The sequence below is a fragment of the Cydia fagiglandana genome, chromosome 5, assembly GCF_963556715.1.
Source record: "Cydia fagiglandana chromosome 5, ilCydFagi1.1, whole genome shotgun sequence".
Classification (NCBI taxonomy): domain Eukaryota; kingdom Metazoa; phylum Arthropoda; class Insecta; order Lepidoptera; family Tortricidae; genus Cydia; species Cydia fagiglandana.
In genome coordinates, this window is record NC_085936.1 from 14,776,140 (window position 1) to 14,800,127 (window position 23,988).

The 23,988-nt window shown below is 35.6% G+C and overlaps 2 protein-coding genes across 2 annotated transcripts in view; both read left to right on the forward strand.

Moving 5' to 3' along the window:
* Positions 1-23,988, forward strand: part of LOC134664562 (frataxin homolog, mitochondrial) — a 180,504-nt gene that overhangs the window by 104,512 nt on the left and 52,004 nt on the right. The window lies entirely within an intron of this gene.
* Positions 5,939-14,844, forward strand: LOC134664530 (mite allergen Der p 3-like). Its single transcript, XM_063521223.1, has 5 exons — positions 5,939-6,210; positions 6,534-6,690; positions 7,079-7,340; positions 12,515-12,649; positions 13,727-14,844. The coding sequence occupies exons 1-5, from the start codon at positions 6,144-6,146 to the stop codon at positions 13,892-13,894; spliced, it is 789 nt and encodes a 262-aa protein (XP_063377293.1). The 5' UTR covers positions 5,939-6,143; the 3' UTR covers positions 13,895-14,844.

Here is a 23,988-nt window from a genome sequence, read left to right on the forward strand (position 1 = left end):
CAACGAAGATAGCAGCTTTTATAGTCTTCCTCTCCCTCTACATGACATTCTTCTTAAACAACTAGCTGATTTTCCTAAAAACTTCAACATTCTGCATATTAATGCGCAGAGCATTCCAGCCCACTATAACGATTTTTTAACTTCTTTTGACGTATCCGGAATTCATGCAATTCTTGTTTCTGAATCCTGGTTTAAGCCATGTCTCCCTTCTACTTCTTATTCTTTACCAGGATTTCACTTGTTACGAAATGACCGCATTGGCAGAGGAGGGGGTGGTGTGGCCATTTATCTCCGTTCACATTTCCCTTATTCAATTATAACTGCGTCAGTTTCTGCTTCCAATTCCGCTGAATATCTTTTCATAGAGTTAATCATTTCATCCGCCAAAGTCCTTCTAGGTGTTTTTTACTCCCCTTCCCTTAATGTAGACTATTTTTCTTCCTTTGAAAAAGTACTTGAAGACCTCATGCCTTCATATAATCACCATATTATTATGGGTGATTTCAATACTTGCCTTTTAAAAAACGTCTTCCGTTCTAGAGCACTTAAATCCCTCGCTGACGCGTGTAACATTACTATTTTACCCTCTGATGCTACTCATCACTTCCCCAATTGTACTCCCTCACTTCTTGATCTTACCCTTGTCTCTGCTCCTTCGCTTGTTGGCAATTATAGTCAGCATTCTGCTGAAGCCTTCTCTTACCATGACTTGCTTTGCTTGTCATATAAGATTCGTCCCCCCAAAGCCAAACCCAAAATTCTTATGCAGCGCAATTTTAGTAGGCTAAATGTAGAAAAACTTCGTCAGGACGCTTGTAATATTGATTGGAGTGTGATCGATCTTGCCAATACAATTGATGAGAAAGTGTCACTTTTTAACTCCTTGCTAATACAACTTTACGATACCCATGCTCCAGTTCGCCCAATCAAGTTAAAGCATCTCCCCGCTCCCTGGTTGAGTGACGAGATTAGGGCCATAATTGTAAAAAAAAACGTAGCCAAGTTTAAATATAAACATAACCCTACTGACAGGAACAAAGCTACGTATCACGCTCTGAGAAATCGTTGTAGTACTATGTGCCGTGATGCTCAGCGACGTCACATTCACAAGTCAGTGGTAGATGGTGATCCAGCCAAAATCTGGAAATGCTTGAAATCTTATGGTGTTGGAAAGTCTGCTAACAATGTTTTACCTGTCGATTTAAATCTAGACCTACTTAATCAACATTTCTCCTCTTCTAATGTTTTCAGTGGTCCTCTAAAGTCCGACACTCTTCGCAATATCTCCAACTCTTCAACCCCTGATTATTCTTCTTTCTCAATTTCTCATTTATCTGAGAGTGACGTCGAGAAGAATATTTTGGCTATTACATCTAATGCTATCGGCGTCGACTGTGTGGGTCGCAATATGATCATCCCTCTCCTTGACTTTCTCGTTCCTATTATTACCCGTATCTTTAATTATTCAATTTCGCTCTGTAGTTTCCCAAATTCCTGGAAAGACGCTGATATCATACCTCTTCCAAAAAAGTCCAACCCGTCTTCTTTCTCTGATTATAGGCCAATATCTATCCTTCCTTTCCTTTCTAAAGTACTAGAGCGGCTTGTGCAACAACAACTAACTTCCTTCCTGAATAGAAACTCACTCCTAAATCCTCTCCAGTCTGGGTTTCGTTCCGGTCATAGCACGGTTACCGCACTTGTCAAGATTTCAGACGATATCCGTTCGGCCATGGATAACCGAAAGCTTACGGTGTTGACGTTGCTAGACTTCAGCAACGCTTTCAACACCGTAGATTTCGACATTCTGTTGGGGATATTACGCTCTATCAACATTTCTCCTGAAGCTGTTGTGTGGTTTCATAGTTATTTAGTGGGTCGTCGGCAACGTGTTAAAGTTGATAACTCTCGTTCACCTTGGTGCAGCACGCTGGCTGGCGTTCCGCAGGGTGGCGTGCTGTCCCCTCTCCTTTTTTCAATTTTTATCAATTCTATCACTTCAAATCTCCTTTCTGCTTACCATCTCTATGCTGATGACCTACAAATATACTCACAAAGCGAGCTTGATGATTTACCTTCTGCTATTCACACCATTAACACTGACTTGGAACGCATTTCGAACTGGAGCTCTTTTTATGGTTTAAAGTTGAATCCATCAAAAACTCAAGTTATCGTAATTGGTAGCCCAAGAACCATAGCAAGAGTAGATTTTGATAATTTACCAGGTGTCTCTTTTGATGGGGTACTGATACCTTTCTCTTCCCAGGTTAAGAACCTGGGCGTAGTCTTTGATCGTACGCTCTCATGGATACCGCAGGTCAATGAGGTGAGCAGAAAGGTCTTCGCTGCTGTGGGTTCCCTACGACGAGTTCGTAATTTTCTGCCTTTTGCCACTAAAATTGCGCTTGCCCAGTCTCTCCTACTGCCCATTTTGGACTATGCCGATATTAGTTACCTAGACCTAACAGAAGAACAATTGAATAAACTCGAGCGGCTTCAAAATGTTTGCATTAGGTTTATTTTCGGATTACGTAAATTTGACCACGTCTCGAGCTTTCGTACGCAGCTCAAGTGGTTGCCTATCCGGTTCCGTCGCGACTCTCATATTCTTCATCTTCTTTATTCCGTACTGTTTCTCCCAAACACTCCCTGCTATCTCAAAGTGCGTTTTAAATTTCTTAACTCTGTCAGGTGCTCTCAAAATTTTTTACTTTTCCCCCCTCCTTCTTCTTCAAAAGTCTACAACAATTCGTTTAGTTTTCGCGCAGTTCGGTTGTGGAATGCTCTGCCCGTCGATATTAGACGTGCAAAATCGCTCTCTATATTTAAAACTCGTCTAAAGGAACATTATTTGTCTAAGTCCTAATCCTTTCGTGCTCTCCCTGGAACCCACGGTTGTTATGGCTACCTTGACATTTATAGGTATTAGTTATATATAATGTATGTAGTAATTTGTGTAGTGTATGTTTTACTGTATAGTTGTAGTTTATGTATTTTATTATATTTGCTATTTTTATTATTGCACCACCCGTACGCTCAGTATGTTCGCCGTTTCGCTATCTGAAGGTTGTCTGGAAGAGATCGCTGTTTAGCGATAAGTCCGCCTGTTGTTACCTACACCGTTAAACTCCAATGTTTTTTCTGTATCTTTTGTTTTGTAGTGTGCAATAAAGTATTTTATTATTATTATTATTTGTTTCTCCATTTTGGAATTCACGGGCTTACAAATCCCGGTCTTTTGATAGGCTTGCGTGGGGATATAGATCCAACACGTAGAGGCCCCTTGGAGAGCTTTAATGTCATGTAGAACGCCTGCTGGAACCCGTTCACAGGCGCAACAATAAACACCTATGAACCGGTCGCAGCAGGCATTGGGACTATTGTAGAAAAAGTGAATAGTATACCGGTCTATGGATTGAAGTTTGGATGGACAATGAGACTGGGCTATTGTAGAGAAGTCCGGACACCTGCCATAACAATGCTAAAACACGTTATCGAGGCAGGTGGTGACTTGCCGCTGACTAGATGGGCCCCTGAAACTGCCGTCGCGAAGACGACCAGGAGCAACATCGGTGTGAGCGGCTCAGGGGTGTCGAGAGGTGTGCGCCGCTTTCTACCCAGTGGCTGTTACCAGCCACTGTGCCAACTCGCGTCTTATGCATCTTTCACTTCCACCCCTGGAGCATATAGCTCTAACGACTCCTCTCTGGACGGCCAATTAAGGCAAGCCAGAGCTGAGAGTCCTGCGGGTCCCCTTGGGGTCCACTCCGACCGATGAAGACACGCCGGAGACGGAGACCCTGACTGACTCTCGGGAGCACTCGGGTCCGTGGGGTCGTTACTCCCCAACAGCTCGCCACAAGCTGCCCTGCGGGCTTATTATTATTATTATTATGCTTCAGACTCGTAAGTAAGTAGTAGCTGAGCACTATTAAAAGCTCCGCTATTTCTGCAATCACAGTGTAACCAATTGTTAATTGCAAGTCCTTTTACCAATAACTGTGACGATTATATTGTTTTCATATTATTCTATAAGTTAAAAATATGAGTTCAACAAAGTAGTATATTACAGTTCGATTTTTTTACCATTAGAAAGAACTTCGCAGAAGTAAGCTTGTGGTACCAAATCCGGCACTTTTAACGGTAATAATTTGAAGTAAATTATATGTATTGACCATGCTACATTAGATAATTCAATAATTATTAACAATTAAAGAGCCTGATAAAAACTGTACGCTTGCTTCTGTGGAGTAAGAACTCCATTAGAAAGATCTAATGCTAAAAAAAAACGAACTATAATCTAGAACTAGATCTAACTGCTAAATGTAAAAATGTTGGTGTTCACGTCACCATGCACTTTTTCCTTTTACCTGCAAGGGAAAATTATTTTCTACTCAATTATGTACGAGATTGTTTCCACCACACAATTTAATTTGCTATTTTAAGTTAAACCACAGGGATAAACTATTACTAATTAAGAATTATTTTCCATCGCTTTTGAGCAAATCTAATTTCCCAGCACCAAGTAATAATCTCAGAGTAATGAGCTCCGATATTAAGCTCGCCGTTTGATGGCAGTTCCAGCTGCTGTATAATTTTTGATGAGCTGCGCCTGAGATTACAGCGGTTACGAGATAGGCTCGGCTTTACGGTGGGCGTTAAATCCAACAATGTCACCCTTTATTGTTTACTTGCTTGTTTTGATTTCGGTTCAGGAATGAGAGTTAATTTTGCGTGTAATTTGTCATTTTACCCCGAATGTAGAGTTTTAAATTGCACTCCTATGTAATTTCCACCGCCCATTGCATTTGTAGCCGGTAGAAAATTTAAAGATAAAAAAATAGTAAAATTATATATTTACCGGCACACAAGGCCAACGCTACGATAATATATTTATAATGAGTAGTAACATTTAAACGTCTTGATCTCAGTTTGATCTTGACATCTCACCTACCTACCGTACACAAATTCTCATCTATCACAACATTATAATAGCACTATCTGGGGCTCAGCCCCCTACCTAGCGAAAACCAACGTTAAGTAATTTATGTAGTTATTTATTTTCTGTGCCAGATTTAAACAAAGAAACATTTTCAATAATTTTTTATGTTCATACATAATTATAAGAATGGAAAATATTTAGGTAGGTATCATCAATGATGATTGATGGTGTTCATCGCAAACAAATATATTAAAATAATTTAAGACTGCAATAGACTAATAAATATCAATATAAAGTCACAGAAAACCGCCTGGTTAGTTTGTGTATAAAGCTATTCATGGACACAAAATTAAATATCCAGTCTAAGTAGCGCATGCTAATACCCAAACATAAGCTAGATTTGATATTTAGTTACAATGCATACCACTCTCTCGTAGCAACATAATTATTATAAACGCGAGCGAGATTTTAGGAGATATGTAGGTATAAGTTACCTAATCAAGCTAACTAGTGTAATAATTCCTCATTAGTCGTTTTCATTGTTATTTGTAGTGATAAAAATAATGAAACAATAAAGCTGAATTTTGGTTCTGGCAAGTTGCTATAGTTATTTTTAGTTTTTGTAGGCAAGTTGCCTTTAACAATGCTTATTATTCCAATGACAAAACACCGTCAAGAGGGTTCTGTCTACTTTTCAAAAATTTTAAAGAGCAAAGAGGACTTAACACGCACCATTTCAGTTCTTCGCAAATGATTTTTGGTTTTCTTTTAATGTATTTCTTCACAGAGAAACAACTGTTAGTTTATAGAATAAAGTATTATATAATATAATACTTTAATTTAAAAAATATAATATAATTTATATTATATTTTTCGCATACGCACCAACACCATTGATTTCATTGGTACATTTGTTACAGTCACGCCAAGGTAATTTTGTCGCGTTGTCCTATACTATCGCTGATTGATATATCCTTTGATTTGACTCCACGAGCCCTGGTTAGGAAGCTGCACCGCGCACTTCGCAACAATTTGTATGAAACCCCACATTTTAATTAGCTACATTAATAGTCAGTCACGCGATTGGCATGATTTTCAATTACATAGGAATTATTATTATTTATTATAATTAATTGCGTGATAGTATATAAACGCTTTGCCAAATTTTTTGTCGGATGGTTACCTACTAAAGTCTGACACGATGGCACGGTTACTACTGGCATTTTTTGTAGTTTTTAATGTGACATTAAAATCAACATTGGGATTAGGTGAGTTTACTTATGTATATTTTATTGTCTATAGTATGCCAGACTTTCTTCACTTCATTCGTTTAAAATTATCCAAAAGAAATGCCTAGTTTCCCTTCAGGATGCCCGCAAAGATGACAATCGTATATGGACAAACTTATCGGTTTGACAGATGCGACGAAAAGTATTATGGCTATTTCAATACATCATTTAAGTTTCGATTGGCATTTTTTATCAAAGACTGTCACTATGGCTAGGCCCCCGTTTTATGACAACAACTGCTGCCGAAGTCGCGAAAGAGGTTGATTCAATATAATAAGGAGTTCAAAGCAGGGTTCTTCCAGTTTTAGAAACTCCTCGCAACGTGGGCATCAGTGGTGGAAACATCATTCCCATTGAAGCCGCTCCCTATATGGCTGCATTGTTTTTGGAAAACGAACAATGGTGTGGTGCCACGATCATCGACGACCAGTTCGTGCTGACTGCTGCACACTGTCTTGTGTAAGAAAATTCATATCAAACAAGTACAACTAAACCAATACATGCGCAAATTTTGTGTCTTAAATAACATAACAGGCACTGGAAAATATTAATAAACGGTTAACTCCGAGTTAATTGGCTAACCCTGTAACGCGCAAGTGGCCATAACAAAATTAGAAACGTGAAAGTTAAATAACATGGCCAGGTGCCCGGGGTACCTACATATTCGTCCCTTTAGAAGCGGTTTGCTGGGAAGCTAATTGATGATGGGTTGCAGGAACGGTATGGAGTGGTTTGTTTGTATATATTTTCTATTTGTTTTAATTTTTAAGTTGTAATTTTAGCTTAACTAAATTTGTAATTTGTTAACATCCTTAATTTTGTCATATGTATTATAAATAAATTACAGGAATGATAATTCTGAGGACTGGAAAATTCTAGTTGGTTCAGACCAATTGAACTCAGAAGGTGTCTTCATTGAAGTCGAGAAGATTCTTTGCCACGAAAAATACGACTTCACTAAAGAGGACCACGACATTTGCTTGTTAAAACTAAAGGAAAACATACCATTTGGGTGTTTTTGGAATGTGGAGACAATCCCGTTGCCAGAAAACAACCGCCTAATCTATGGAGATGAATTGGCAAGTGTCACCGGATGGGGACAGACTGAAGTAAGATTATCTTATATCACGCTAGTGATTTGCTGCAATAATTGACAGTTTAGCAGTCGCATTTGCTTTTTTAGTTTAAAGTATCCTGACAGTGTAAATACTTCATAGGTATAACATGGAAAATTACCGCTTGTAGTTAGTCTTTGACGGAGGTAAACAAAGTAGTCATTTATGTCATGTCCGTTTTTAAAATGAGTTAATAATTGGAAAAACTTAGTGTGTATAAACTTAATTATTAAAATTGAGTTTAAGAATCTATAAGTGAGCGTTAAATATAAATAAACTGTTGGTCAAAGTGTTATTATAGCTTAAAAGTGAAAATGAATCAGTGCGAATAGCTGCGATTATCAGTGTACCCGTCAATGCACCGCGTAGTGCCGGTGCAGAGTTTCAAGCGATTGTCACCCGCGCGATAAGGATTGCACGCGCCGCGTAGTGTGATTTTTGCGTGAAAGCCGCTGCTAGCATGTTAACGTTCGCACAAAGGATTACGTTGCGTCAAACTTCAAAGATGAATACGACAGACTAGACACTTGTAACTTTAATATTACCTGCGTGCCTCAGAGAGATTATTTTTTACATTTACACTAAATAAACTAAATTGATACTTAGCTAATATTATCACTTATTTAAAGAATTAATATGCCGCCCAAAACAAAGAAAAATATTTGTTGCACTTGCACAAAAACAATTGCAAATCGAGAGTTTTTAGAATGTTCGAACTGTAAAAAGCAATACCACGTGAAATGTACTGCAAATGTCACCGTTAAAAGGTTTCTACTAATGACCGGCGATAATAAAGCCAACTGGCAGTGTCATATATGCCACGAAAAAGCCGCAAAAAGCAAGGAACTTTTAGGTACTCCCAGAAAACCAGAAACATCCGGCGTTCCCTTGGGCAATGTAGCCACTTGTAAAGATGTGTCCACCCCAGAGAAGTCTCCTGATACTTCTTTCGAAACTGAAGATGAAACTAGCTCGCAGTCATCGATGAACTCACATGATAATACTGCTCGTAGTCTGCCAATTATGACAAAGGTGGATGATGCGGAAATAACGGCGTTAAAATTGGAAATCTCTACAGTCGCGACGCAACTAGCAAGTGCTCATGAAGAGATTGATCGTTTAAACTCAGAAGTTACAGTCTTAAAGAAATCTTTAGAAGAGAAACAGAAGAAAATTGAATTTTTGAATGCCTTACTCACTGAAAAGGCATCAAAAAACTTTACACCATCAAAGAAAGCTAATAGGAAAAGCTCCATTCACGATGATAGTGTACTTACTCCCAATCAAGAACCAGAAACGCTTTCGGACACTGTAAAAAGCAACAACGTTACAAAACTACAAAAAGAGATAGTCACGAGTAATATTGCTTCTGATAGGAACACACCTGAGCCCACCAAAGACTCGACCGAGAACTCAGTACTAGACGAAGGCAACATAAAACATGCAAGAAGGAGAATTTTACTCTTTTCTGACCAAAATTGTTTTTTATTGAGAAGATTTCTGCAAAATCAACTTGGCGATTCGTTTCTTGTCACGTCATGGTATAAGCAGCATGCCGCTATTGATAAATTATTGGAAGGCTGCCTTAATGTGTGTAGTGACTTTACTGAACGTGATTACGTTATTATTATCTGTGGCAATAACAACTCGAGTCTCATGAAATTTCAATATGTGCTGTACAATAACCTAGATAAATTGGGACATACAAATGTTTTGCTCTCAGATATGTACTGTAGGGGTAAGGACAAGAATGAAATACAAAATATATATCAGTTATTAAGTGCTGAATTTAAAACACACACAACTTATGTAAAACCTGTAAAGGATATAAACCGTTATAATACAAAACCTAACAGGCTATCATTATGTCGTTTGTTTCTAAGTCACATATCACGTTTGAATTATAAATATGAATATTACAATTTTGTACCGAGTGATACTGAGGTAATCATACCAAAGTCTGATAGAAAGTCAACATCGATATGTGTAGGAACCCAAACCGATGCTTACTTGTTGACTATTGCTGAGACGTCCATGGCGGAGGCGGTTTCGGTTGCTACTGATACTTTTCGTGACTAATGAACGCACTTTTAATGTATATCACCAAAATATACAAAGTTTACGATCTAAAATAAGTCAGATTGAGTTACTCACTTCTAAAACTGATATACATGTGCTATGCCTCACCGAAACTTTTTTAAAAAACAATGAAGTACATATATATCAGATTGATGGATACAAACCAGTGTCGTATTTTTGTAGAACCCGTAAAACGAGGGGTGGTGTATGCATTTACGTACAAAACTCTATAAATTGCATAAACCTTCAATGGATATCTGAAATGTCAGTAGAAATGCACGTTGAACTATGCGGTATATCAATACCTGACTTGGGTTTTACTATAGTAACTATATATAGAGTTCCTGGTAGTGACTTCAAATTGTTCATTGACAAACTTGAATGTCTCTTGTATAAATTAACTCTACGAAATCGAAATCTAAAGCAAAAGCTATTCATTGCAGGTGACTTTAACATAAATATATTGAATGATGACTCATCAACAAAAGATTTTAAGTCAACATTAAGTAAATTTAATATGTTTATAACAATATATGAACCCACCAGAATTACTAATCAAAGCCAAACGTGTATAGATAATATATTGACTAACCAACGACGATACGTCTCTAAGGTTATGAATATGGGGCTTTCTGATCATACTGGTCAAATGATCGAGATACCTACGAGTGCTAGTTTTCACGAAAAATTTTGGTTTATTCACACTAGAAAAATTGATGCCAACTTAGAAATTTTTATAAAGTATATATCTCAAATAAATTTTTCCCATGTATATGAAGAAACAGACGTAAACTCTGCGTATGAGACATTTATAGATCTTTTCCAATTGGTATATAATCTCTGCATACCTCTTGAACGACTTAAAAAAACATTTAAAAAGAAACCAAATTGGAAGACACTAGGAATAATGAGATCAAGTAAAGTCAAACGCACAATGTATTTGCAAAATCAAAAAACTTCTAATAAGTCTAATATACCCAAATATAAGAGGTATTGCAAGGTTTTTAAGAAAGTTATTAGAAAATCAAAAATAATAGCAAACGATAAATACATACTCAGCTGTGCCAATAAAACTAAAGCTATGTGGGGGCTTATAAAACAGCATACCTCGTCCACAAATACCATTGCTCCTTCAATTGAGAAATTAACAATTGAATCTAAAACTATTAAGGAACCACAGCGAATAGCTGATACTTTTAATAGATTTTTCACTAGTCAGCAAACCCATTCCATGTCCAGTGTTCAGAACTACAAATTAATGACCGATAAGGTATGTAATAGTATGTATGTAGTGCCCGTTGATGCGTATGAAATATGTAAAATAGTACGATCCTTAAAAAATAAAAAAAGCTCGGGATATGATGGTATACCCATGCAAATAATTAAATCATGTATTGACTACATAGTAGATCCCCTTGTGTATATTATTAATCTTATGCTAAGTACAGGTATATTTCCAAATTCCCTAAAAATAGCACTTATAAAACCAATACATAAAAAAGGTGCTATGGATAACATTAATAATTACAGACCTATAGCCCTGTTGTCTAGCTTCTCTAAAATATTTGAAAAAGTAATTTATACGAGACTAGATAATTATCTGAGTACTAAAAAACTTTTGAATCCTAACCAATTTGGTTTCCAAAAACAAAAATCTACTTCTCTGGCAATTTTTAAAATGTTTAAGGGAATATGGGATAGAGTCAACGATAAGCAACCTTGCATATCTTTGCTTTTAGACATGTCTAAAGCTTTTGACTGCGTAGTACATGATATACTTTTGAAACAATTAGACAACATTGGTGTAAGAGGTAATGTTCTTAAATTATTTGAATCCTATTTAAATAACAGACAACAAGCTACAATGGTCACCAATTATTGCAAAGAACTCAAGACTATAGTTAATACCCTTTCGGCTTTTGAAACTACTAATTTAGGGGTACCTCAAGGTAGTGTTCTGGGGCCTCTTTTATTCTTAGTGTATGTGAACGAGTTTCCTATAATTATTGACGACTTGTGCGTGCTGTTCGCGGATGATGCCACTATACTTTTTTCAGGGGATATACACAACATAACTCATATGGAACAAAATATTAATTCAACCCTTAAAAAAGTAATAGATTGGCTTCTCTCACTAAATCTCAAAGTCAACTTGAATAAAACTAAATATATCCAGTTTAGGAATTATAAAACAACTCCCATATAATTAAATATTACTGAAGGGGGAACGACAATTGAAGAAGTTAGTAATATACGTTTCCTAGGAATTACTATTGATACTTTTCTTAACTGGAAAGAGCATATTGCTCGAATTAATAATTTAATTTCTAGTCAATGTTATGCTTTGTCGATTTTATCGGGCACTTGCTCTGAAATCATTGTTAGAAATTCTTACTATGGAAATGTTTTTCCACTGCTGACATACGGAATTATTTTTTGGGGAAATTCTGTAGATGTACAAAGTACTTTTCTTTTACAAAAGAGATGCGTACGTACTATATACCGTATGAATACCGAGGAATCACTTCGGAATGTGTTCAAAGACAAACGTATACTCACTCTTACGGGTATTTATGTACTTGAACTCTGTCTTTTCGTAAAGAATAATTATGAATATTTCGCTAAAAAGTCTTCATTAAGAGACAATCTAAGAGAAAAGTACAAGTACAACCTAATATGTCCAAAGGCAAATAACACATTGTACTACAAAAGCGCCTTCTTTACTTCTATACGTGTATTTAATGCCCTGCCAAACTATATTAAAATGTTAGATGATAACAAATTTAAATTTCAACTTAAACGGTTTCTTACAGAAAATGTATTTTATAGTTTAAAAGAGTTTTTCGAAGCGATGGAAACAGCGAGTGATATGTATTAATGATAAGATTAGATGTTTGTTATAATGTATATAGTTGTTAATTATTTTTAAGGCTATAAATTGTACGCTCGAAACGAGCAACTGTTGATACTTTCTTGTTGAACACCTTTATGTACCTACACAGTTTACAATAAATAAATTACTTACTTACTTACTGTGATTTTATTAGTTTATTTTGTTAAGTATTCCAGGTAAAATATTGTTTTCACAGCATGAATATCACGTTTCAAATGAACTGCGTCAGGCATTGGTGCCGATTGTGGCAAATGAATGCTGTCGTCGAGTCCATCCTAATGTGACGGACGATATGATCTGCGCTGGAGACAAACACCAAAACTTCTGTCTGGTACGTCTAACCATCATACCTAATTTGTCTTAGTGTTTCTAGTTGGAATATTTTAAAATAACAAGACTTAAACTATAATTATAATAAATATAAAAATGCATTACGAATAAAGTGCTTTGCAACCTTTAAAATATCTCCCGTAGTAGTGGAAAGAAAAATTAGTAACAAAACCCCATGTCGTCATGCCGTAGTCTCTGGTAATTTTTCGGTGAAGTTCAAATTATAAATAATAGCAGGGGTGCGAAACTCCTGACTTCGGTCAAACTGGACTCCGCTCGGCATTGCTCCGAGCAATTATTAGGGTTGGCACCACTTGACTTCCTTTTGCGTGCACGACCACAGATAAGATAATCACTTGATTTTTGACAACCCTAAATAGCCGAAATGGATAGTGCCATATATTAGAAAGAGACAGCATGATTCGACCCTGAACCGCTGTCAATCTTCGTTTTTGTAGGAAGTTTCCTTACTGTACGGTAGTACTATTAATTATTCTGTGATAATAGTTGGTAGACTTCCGGTTCGAGCGCCATCTTGATAGTCACGCGTCGTGATTTATTTCTTTGTTTTCTGCTTATTAATATTGTTTAAAGTTTAATATCGGTAGCTTATTATACAGTAAACTAATGTGGTAGTGTGCAGTGAATGGATAATTTCTCTTGAAACGCGTTTAACCACCAGTTTCGAGTCAACGGCCGGTTGTCCACGTGCTTTTTGTAAAGTCCGCTATCGCTTTACAAGAGCGAATAAAATCACCGTACACTGTCTTGTACTAACTACTAACCGTATAATTTCAATCGTATTACCTTTGCTACTACAACCACTGGGCTGAAGCCATAATTTTAAAAAGAAGAAGAAGTAATAATGGTTACGGATTTGATCCGTCAATGTCAAAAGGGGCATTTCTGCAACCAGTAACGCCACGTTTGACATTGACAAATCATACCCATAACCAATCTAGATCAAATTTATAACCTATTAATACGATCAGAATACGCCTCCTGATATATTCCGTTATTAATATTTTAAGAAATACTATTTTAATAATGTTTATATAATCCCTTAATAATGTCACAGGGAGATGCTGGAGGGCCCCTGGTAATAAGAAACAGGAGGAATACAGAAATAATTATTGGCGTCGCATCACAGGACGCGGGAAGTTGCAGCATTTACCCCGGAGTATACACGAGGGTCGCCAGTTACATACCTTGGATCCACAGTACCATCCAACGCAATAGGACCTGAAAATGTATTAGAGCTGCAAGTCGAAATAATTTGATGCTTTCTTTTTTTGCGAAAATAATAAATAACATTTATAATAAAATGTGTGTCCCTGTAACGGTTTGCTATAAAACCTCGTTAGCGCTAAGCGTTTTGTGCTAGCCGGTTGTAAAAAAAAATTAAAAACATTTTTAAATAGTTTTCTGGAATCTGTCACTTGAAGAAAAATTGATGAACATTTACGACAATTTCTTGCAAATAAGATACTAAATATCTCTAAAATAATATAATTTACCTAACTTAATCGATCTAGATCGTGCCTTATTGGTATTATGCTGTGTACATTTCCCCGGATCGGGTAAGTGTTGTGAATATTTCATTTAAGTTACTACTAGGAATAATTTTACGTTGTATTCTTTTATACTGTTAACTAATCTGTTATTTTCTGACTGCTTCATCCGTGAACACTAAAATAATGCTGAAAGGTTAACTTTCCTGATATTTCTTTCCTTGTGGGCCGGATGTAGCAGTCACTATTGAGTGCATTTTCTATTATGCCCAATATTACTAGGGATCAAGTCTTGGGTTGAAAATTGCCTGCACCCTGCCTGAAAACCCTCTATCCTGCACTACCCCGGGTTGCGCTATGCGCAAGCTCTGTATCCCGGAAGGTTTCCGTTCCGAGCTGGGGATCCTGAACCACAGCGGGAAACCATCCTAGTCTACTCTGGACCAACTGGGACTCCTGCGCTGTACCGCGGAGCCATCTACAACTGCGACGCCTACGATGTAGAGCCTCAGGAAAGTGCCTCCTTAAGGACATGTTTCTATATTTCTATCTGTGTCAGCTCAGTTATAACGACTCACGACCCTAGCTAACTTCCTGTAATTATAAATAATATTAAATACCTTTTCTAAATTAATCTTTCATTTCTAACCTATCTATCTCTATCTACATGTGACGCTAAACGTCACATTAGCGCCCAACGTGCAATAGTCTAAAGCTTTCAATGATAAACCGGGTCTATAAACGCTACATCCCTCATATTTTATAAAAACTTTAGTTAAATCCTATGGAGGAATCTGATCTTCAATAGAAGGACATGATCTACAGCATTGCGGGAATGACTGAAGAAAATAAAGGCTCATTTAGACGAGTGCGAACGACGCATGCGAGTTTCATTACATTGCTGTATTTGATTGGTCGGCTAAATTGTATGTAATCAGTAGTCCTCAATATAACTAAAATCGCATACGAATTCGCGTGCCGTCTAAATCAGCCTTAAATCTGTAGCTATACGATTCGAGTAGAGTACGCGCTCTCCGTCAACGCCGAGTTTTCCTTGAGCCGCGCCTTGATTAATGACTGCGGTCGGGATTACTGCTAGTGCTATCATTTCATAGCTTTTTGTTACCAATTGCAGACCCCTATATGGACTATTCGACTAGACAAACTTCACCTTTCTCACAATTATAAAGGTTATTATATGTTTTTATTGGTATTCTATTACGATCTGCCAATTTAACCCTTAATCAAACGGAACACTTTTTATGAGATTTTTGAAAACTAAGATTGGTTTTTAGGTAATTTGGGTGCGTAGATTACGAAAAAATATATAAAAAGAATTTTAGTGGGGGGAAAGGGGGGTTTTGCGGTGGGAAATAATTTCCCGTTATCCGTTACGGAATAGCAAAATTTTGAATGAAGTGGGAAATAGTTTCCCATTGTCCGATACGGATACGAACTTTTTACTAGTTAGTAGCTCCCCCCGGCTTTGCTTGGAACTCAAGTATGATCCTTTAATGTTATCTTCAAAAATCAAAGAAATAAATAAAAGAAAAAAGAAAACAAAAACAGGCACAGATTGTTTTGTATAACAGGCAAACGGGCGTATATTTTTATTTATGGAAACCAATTAAAATGTAGGTGGAGAACAAACACTGGGAAATAATTTCCCACTTGATGAAACCTACCAATTTTTTTGTGAATCGTACGTTCAGGAACAAACAATGGGAAATAATTACCCACTTACTAAAACCTTAAAATCTTGGCTAAATCATATCGTTATGACAATTCTTTTCAAGCAAAACACAGGGAAAATAAGTCTAGTTTATGATAGTATTCAGCGTATGCACTGACAAGATTTTTTTTTCGCACTTAACCTCAAAACACTAAAAAAATTGTCGTTATTGCAAAAAAAATCACAACAACTGACATTGACTTTGACGTATGGTCACAAATGGCGGCCATTAGAAAAGTGTTGACAGTTTTCAAATTCAAAATGTTACTAAGATTTTAAATCTGTATGGTTGGTATCGCTGAGTGCTGCCTTTAAAAAGATAAAAAATATTTCGTAAATTAGAATGAAGTGGGAAATAATTTCCCGATATTTGATTAAGGGTTAACACGTTAACGTTGAATAAACCCCCCTCCTGATACATAAATGCTATTTGATAATAACTTGTAATTACCTTTTTTTAAAAAGTGGAGATATCTCCCGAAGTGCTGTAAGTTTTGCACATTGAGTAGTTAATTTTATTTAATTTCTCAGAAATTTTCAGAAATGCATAATTTTCTCTACAAGTCTGTGTTCTTAACGTTACATACTACTAAATAGATACTAATTTACCAAATGGCTTGGACTACTTAATCTAGTTCACTGGCTTAACATCTATTTAAATCTATATAGTCATATGCCTTATGGGAATATAGTTCAGAGCCGGAAACCGCTACCAACTTTTAGTATGTTGTTGGGCATGGCATTGGGTCTCCAAAACTGCCGGGAGACGGCGGCGCCGGCCATCTACTTCAGCGGAATGACGTCGTCAAAATGACTCCCGCTTCGTTGCGAATATTGCATACTGCACCCAAATTATGCATAGCACATACACGTGTGGGGTATTAAATGAAAGCCAATTAAATAAACTATATTTTATTTATACAAAGTGTATCAAAATATGCAACAGTTTAAGAGAAATTTACAAAATAATAAAAATTACGTAAAAAAATATTCGATTATTTGGGTTTTACAACCAAACCAAAAGTCGGACGATAAAGCAATGTACTACAACATTAAAGATGACTTCTCAAGCCATACACTGATATCAATAAAATCAAAATTGGACCAAATATGTGGAAATTATGCATCAAAATGTAAATATTCGCCCATACAAATGCATAAAAGTTAAAAAAATCAAAATTGGTCATTTTCAGGATAATCCGCATAAGCTTCTAGTATGTTATTAGCAATATGACCTGGAGTCTAAAACTGCCGGGAGACCATCGCTGTTGTTCCTCAGTTACAAATAATGACGTCATATAAATAATCACTGCCGAATTTCGTAAAATGTAAATTATAGCTATACCACGAGTCTCACATACACGTGAGTTACATGTAACGAAAGGTTATTAAATGTATTATGATTCACCTAAACATTGTTTGTAAAAAAAATGTACAGTTTCAGAGCTAGAAACAACGAAATACCACTTTTTATGGAAAAAGTAGATATGTATCAATTTTATAGCTAAACTAAAACCGTCAAAAAATTTTTGCGTATAACATTTGAAAAACTTGTTATTCAACTATATATCACAATTTAAATTTTACATTTCCGACAAAAACTGTGGAAGTTGTGGAAAAAAAACTAAAGCGCCCCAACAATTCTACCTTAATGCGCTCATATTATGCAAAGAATAGTTCTATTTATCGAGTATTAAATGAATGAACATTACATAAAATACATGAAAACGACATTTTCAAATGGAACCTTAATTAAAAAAATAATAATTTAGTTGATAAGTAAGCAAAATACTGTTTCTTTAAGTACCTAATCTCCTCCTATCAAAGTCGGTTAAAATGTGGCTTTTGTGACCTGGGCTACAAAGACAAATAAATTGACACCTCATTTATCAAAATCAGTTCAGTTGTTTCATGTAAAAAATACATAATTACATACGTAGATAGCAGTTCCTGCTGTAGTTGCGGTAAATATTAATATGAAATAGACTCTTATTGTCATGCCCTAACGCTACATTATTAAAGAAATGTAAAGTTACATGCCAGTAAGTAGGTACATGCCTAATACAAAATGCCTTATCGAGGTAAATACCCTATCAGTTCACTTAATGCGATACATAATTATATATTTAAGCCTCGATTAGCCTTGTACATACATACATCACTGGCTCAGTGACCCAAAGCAAAGAGGATCTTGGCCTCTGGCACAAAAGAGCGTCACTCTGCCCTATTCTGCGCCACTTCGCGCCAGTTGGGTATTCTTATAAAAGTGGAATCTTGAGTGGTGCAAGGGTTTCAAGGCTGAGCTGAGAAGGCTGGCAGAATTTTCCTTCTGATCCTCCGAAATATAGGTCACCCCTCTGATAATTCGAAGCCTCCATAAGGCATCTTGCTAACTCATCGAGGCGACGCCCGCTAGGCCTGCTAACATCTACGGCCTGAGAGTTTCAACGTTAGATGCCAAGCCACGCCAGGCCATAATAGTAAAGGTCTAATTATTGAATTTTTATTTTTTGTCCGACTACGGCAGAATTTGCTATCTATGCGTGCATGTGTAGGTACCGTTTGCATGAAACTACTGAACTGATTTTGATAAATGAGGTGTCAATTTATTTGTCTTTGTAGCCGAGGTCACAAAAGCTACATTTTAACCGACTTTGAAAGGAGGAGATTAGGTACTTAAAGAAACAATATTTTGCTTACTTATCAAGTAAATTATTATTTTTTTAATTATGGTTCCATTCGAAAATGTCGTTTTCATGTATTTTATGTAATGTTCATTCATTTAATACTCGATAAATAGAACTATTCTTTGCATAATATGAGCGCATTAAGGTAGAATTGTTGGGGCGCTTTAGTTTTTTTTCCACAACTTCCACAGTTTTTGTCGGAAATGTAAAATTTAAATTGTGATATATAGTTGAATAACAAGTTTTTCAAATGTTATACGCAAAAATTTTTTGACGGTTTTAGTTTAGCTATAAAATTGATACATATCTACTTTTTCCATAAAAAGTGGTATTTCGTTGTTTCTAGCTCTGAAACCGTACATTTTTTTTACAAACAATGTTTAGGTGAATCATAATACATTTAATAACCTTTCGTTACATGTAACTCACGTGTATGTGAGACTCGTGGTATAGCTATAATTTACATTTTACGAAATTCGGCAGTGATTATTTACATGACGTCATTATTTGTAACTGAGGAACAACAGCGATGGTCTCCCGGCAGTTTTAGACTCCAGGTCATATTGCTAATAACATACTAGAAGCTTATGCGGATTATCCTGAAAATGACCAATTTTGATTTTTTTAACTTTTATGCATTTGTATGGGCGAATATTTACATTTTGATGCATAATTTCCACATATTTGGTCCAATTTTGATTTTATTGATATCAGTGTATGGCTTGAGAAGTCATCTTTAATGTTGTAGTACATTGCTTTATCGTCCGACTTTTGGTTTGGTTGTAAAACCCAAATAATCGAATATTTTTTTACGTAATTTTTATTATTTTGTAAATTTCTCTTAAACTGTTGCATATTTTGATACACTTTGTATAAATAAAATATAGTTTATTTAATTGGCTTTCATTTAATACCCCACACGTGTATGTGCTATGCATAATTTGGGTGCAGTAAGGTTAGGTTTTTTATAATGTGTTTATAATTTTTTTTTTATTGTTTGTAAGTGTTTTTATATTTTACTTTTATATCCATATTATAATTAACCTAACTTAAGAAGAAAAATAAATAAAGAATATAATAATAAACCTAAGCTAAGCAGCAATAATGATAGAATTTACTTACATTTGATATAGTAGATTGTTAACCAAGGGTTGAAAGGCACCCATTTCTGTCGAGGTCGAGGTAGTACTCACTGCGTTCGAGCGCCAATCGTCCGAGACAGAAATGGTGCCTTTCACTCGAGTTAAACACTCTACTTTCATATCGAATGCGAGGAAACCAAACAAGACAAGGCAATTTCGCAAAATCAGTAATGGAAGTACCTAATAGATCTACGGCCATGATTTATTTTCCTTAGGACTTACTTGCAATCGGAGACTTTACATGTGTGAAGATTAATTAACCCAATAAGAAAATCATTTAGATTGCAATATTTACGAAAACACACATTTTTCAACAAACTGCAGTTATTTTAAAATGATTTGTTCATTATAGTATGAAAATCAGCGGGATTGCCTCTTACTTTTTAATTTTATACTTTTTCGTTCTAAAAGCCGCAATAGACTACCGGACCGCACCGCGATCTTGGTTCGCCGCACCACGTAATAACATAATAAAAGTATTTTAAATATTATAAATAACAATTTAATTAATAATATAAGTAATTTTTATCTTGTATTTTATTTTATTTTCATGATTATAGTGCTAAATAACTTTAAAAATCAATTTAATATCGTACAAACGTTTAACTGTGGCTGTATAAGATTCTGCCTGCACAGAGGAGTACACCACTTTTCTGCACTAGAGCATAAACGTATCACTTTCTGCGCACCTTTTAGAACAACAACGACCCACTTTCAGAGCATGAGATATGAAAAGGTATTTTCTGTGTGTGTAGTTCTAGGTATGAAAGCTCTCTTTCTCCGGAGATATGTCTTAAGACGTACTTAATATAATGTTGTAACATACGCACAAAGGGCGTCAAGTTCCGTCACTCCTCATCTGATTAACGAGCGCAACGCTTTGCCCGGAGTTATAGGGGTGATACCTACTTAATTACTGCAATACTGGTGACTTATTATTGTTATTATCAAGTTTATTACAATTTTTGATTTATACTCCCAACTGGCTATGGCTATTCCGATGGTATCATCAAAATACATAATCATATAGGCAGAAATAGGGAGTCAGCTTACTAAAAGTTTACATTAGTGTCACCTGCACTATAGCACTGTACCTATATTATATGTGTATGGTTTATAACAATTATAATTTTGCCCCATATTCTTCAGCATTATTACCTTGAGTAACTGAGCACCTAAATTATTACGTAACTTCTAAGTAAGTTAAATGTAAACTTAGACTGCATTTTTAACAATTCCTCCAAGTGTGAAGCGGGGCTTGACCACTACCTGCCTGAATGTTTAAAATGTCTGCCACAGCTCAGACTGCAATTCTAAACTCTTTCTGCAAATTAACCTACCCATATGTAATATGTTACGTGAATTCGATTTATTGACATTTATGAATGAATGAATAAAAAAAATATTTATTTAATATTTCAGGCAACTAGTGGCGCATACACGAATAAATACCTTAAAACTAGCATACGTATTATATAAATATATTTTAAAACTAAACACACAAATCACATTAATTATGGATTTTAAAATATCCAGTTACCAACAAGGTACCCTAGGATTCATCTACTAAGGATGTTAAATAAGGACTCGAAGTATAAACTTCGCAACACATAATAGTAACATTTCATTTCTAACCGCAGCCTGCACTACCGGTACTGAACGCGTCGCTGACATTGTCAATTTTGATAGTAAGAGTGACATTCCATTTCCAACTGCAGCTGCAATACTGTTTGTTTTACTATGGAAACGCGTCGCTGTCATTGTCAGTTTCCATAGAAAATGAACAGTATTGCAGCTGCAGTTGAAAATGGAATGGCACTTTAAAATGAACAGTAGTGTAGCTGTCGTTGGAAATGGACTGTCACATTAAGTGTTATGTGGTAGTGTGATTAACCAATTCTGAGCGACCAAACCCAATAAATTTCATTCCGATTTCAGTCTTTTGTTTTATAAATAGGTTACCATTCATTGTTCTCGTTTTACTCGAACGACACGCACCGTGAAGCATTATCCCTGATAAGATACCTGGCTCATATTGTTATCGAAGGATTGAGGGTCCCTTTGTTGTGGTCCGCGAAATACGTATGTGGGTGCTGGGTATTGAATCAGAAAATATGTACCTAACTGTGAGATGTTTGTAGTCTATTTGTCTGGCGAGGATCTCGAGTTTTTGCCGGGCAATTGCGCTTAGAAGCTCAGCTTTGATATCAGATTAATACTTACCTCGGTTGATTTCATTCGATTTTGAATTATACAATGGGAATAAAAGGTTTCGTACATAGACTTAAATAATGTGTAGGTATACGTTTTTTAACACACAATAAAAGAAAGATATTATAACAATTGCAATAAAACCTTAGATTTACCTACGATAAACAGCTCATTAACTTAAAAATGGTTTTCTAAAGTGCAACTATAAATTTCAAAAATGGTTGAATTTCAAATCATAAATATGTTAGGTTTAGTTAGGTTAGGATTAAAAAGCCATTACGAAGTCTCATTGAACTTGAGAGTACCTAGTCTTATATCCCCATTCTCTTAGTTCATTTGATTTTATATTAGATTTCTAAATGATATTGTAATGTAAGACTAATATCGACATAGCATAAGAACACTGCAAGTACGTACTTTTCTGATCTTATTTAAAGCTAGAATAAAATCAACAGCAGCACTTTACTAAGATATTGGAGTGATATAAGATCAAGACACTTATATCACAAAAGAGAAGATCAATATAAGATCACAAAACAGATAAGTACAGAAGTCAATCACATGTATGTACTTTACTTTTCATACCTACGCTCGGCAGTCGCTCTAGGGTTGCGAACTATGTATGTAGGTATGGCTTATGCACAAAAAACTATCGTGGTAGTGGCACTCGTATCTATCGTATCGTATCTCGTATCTAGTTGTTTGATTTATTGTTGAGGAAGAATGGAAATATAAATTAATAATAACATTAATATAGGTATTTTAATTTTAATGTTATTATTATATTATAAAATTTATAAATTTGTCACAGAAAATATCTTGCGATGATTTCGAGATTGGCGAAATGCACGATTTCTATATTTTAAAGTGTAATAAATTCGCATTCGCATGTACAATGTAATAAATTCGCACTCCCATTCTCTCTGAAGCCACTGGTAGCTTAAAAAACGACAATTCACCATTAAATGTTGAATTTAAACAACCGTCCACTGTACGGTTATAATAACTTTTTTTTGTTTCTCCATTTTTGCACAAAAAAGTTCACAGATGCGTGTCTCAAGCTGATGGCACTCGCGCTCGCAGTGGTCCCAACCGGTCCGAGATATCGTGTCCGTGAGCAGTGTCTATGTGTGCGTTGCTCGAGCGCGCTTTGTATGTAGATTGATTTCTGTACCTATCTATTTTGTGATAAGATGGTTTGATCATAAATCTGTTTAGGATTAAAATTCAGTTTATTCGAACAAAAACTTGTTACTCATAGACATATTTTCCGTTGAGATAGACATTTTTACGGTAAGTAGCTTTACAGTCAATCCGGATTATCCCAATAAATAATTTCAATAATCAAATAAAAGTGATTTGTCGTTAAAAACACACGATACCACATTGTACCGTCGCTATTAGCTTTAGATCACGAAAACCTATCGAAGGCGCCTCGGTGTTGGAAAAGATATTGTTTGTTATTGCCTCTGAGCCCGGGAGCTGAAATTTATCGAGCGAAATTGCTCTAGTTCTGTTTTAATAGTTGATTGAGTCACTACGCCATTTTTTGTGCAAACGTTTCCTCAAATGTTTATCTTCTAATATTGGGATTGGACCTTTTATCCATGCTGGAAGGTCTGTTTTTAGTTCGAGTGATGAAAAGTGAATTTAAATATACGAGTAAACGGGACATGGTGCAAGTAGGAGAATTCAGGATAAGTATACCAATCAGATAACAACTCAATTCTATAACATTACTGAATATTATATGTATATATATCATTCATGTTGCGTTATAATCGTGTGTTGTGTCGAGTAACAACAGTAACAACTCGATAGAATAGAAAATAGAAGAGGAGAAAATGTCTTTCAATAAAGTTCCATTGTAAATTATATTACATCAAAAATTTAAATTTTTATGACGGTTTTCATATTTACGATGGCTACTAATTGCCAAACAGCCATAATGCAGATATAAAATTATATTATAAATAGTACGTAACTACATGGAAAATGTAACAGAGAATTAGAGAGGTATCTAATATTTAAATTATTTTTCTGAGTTTTAACTGATC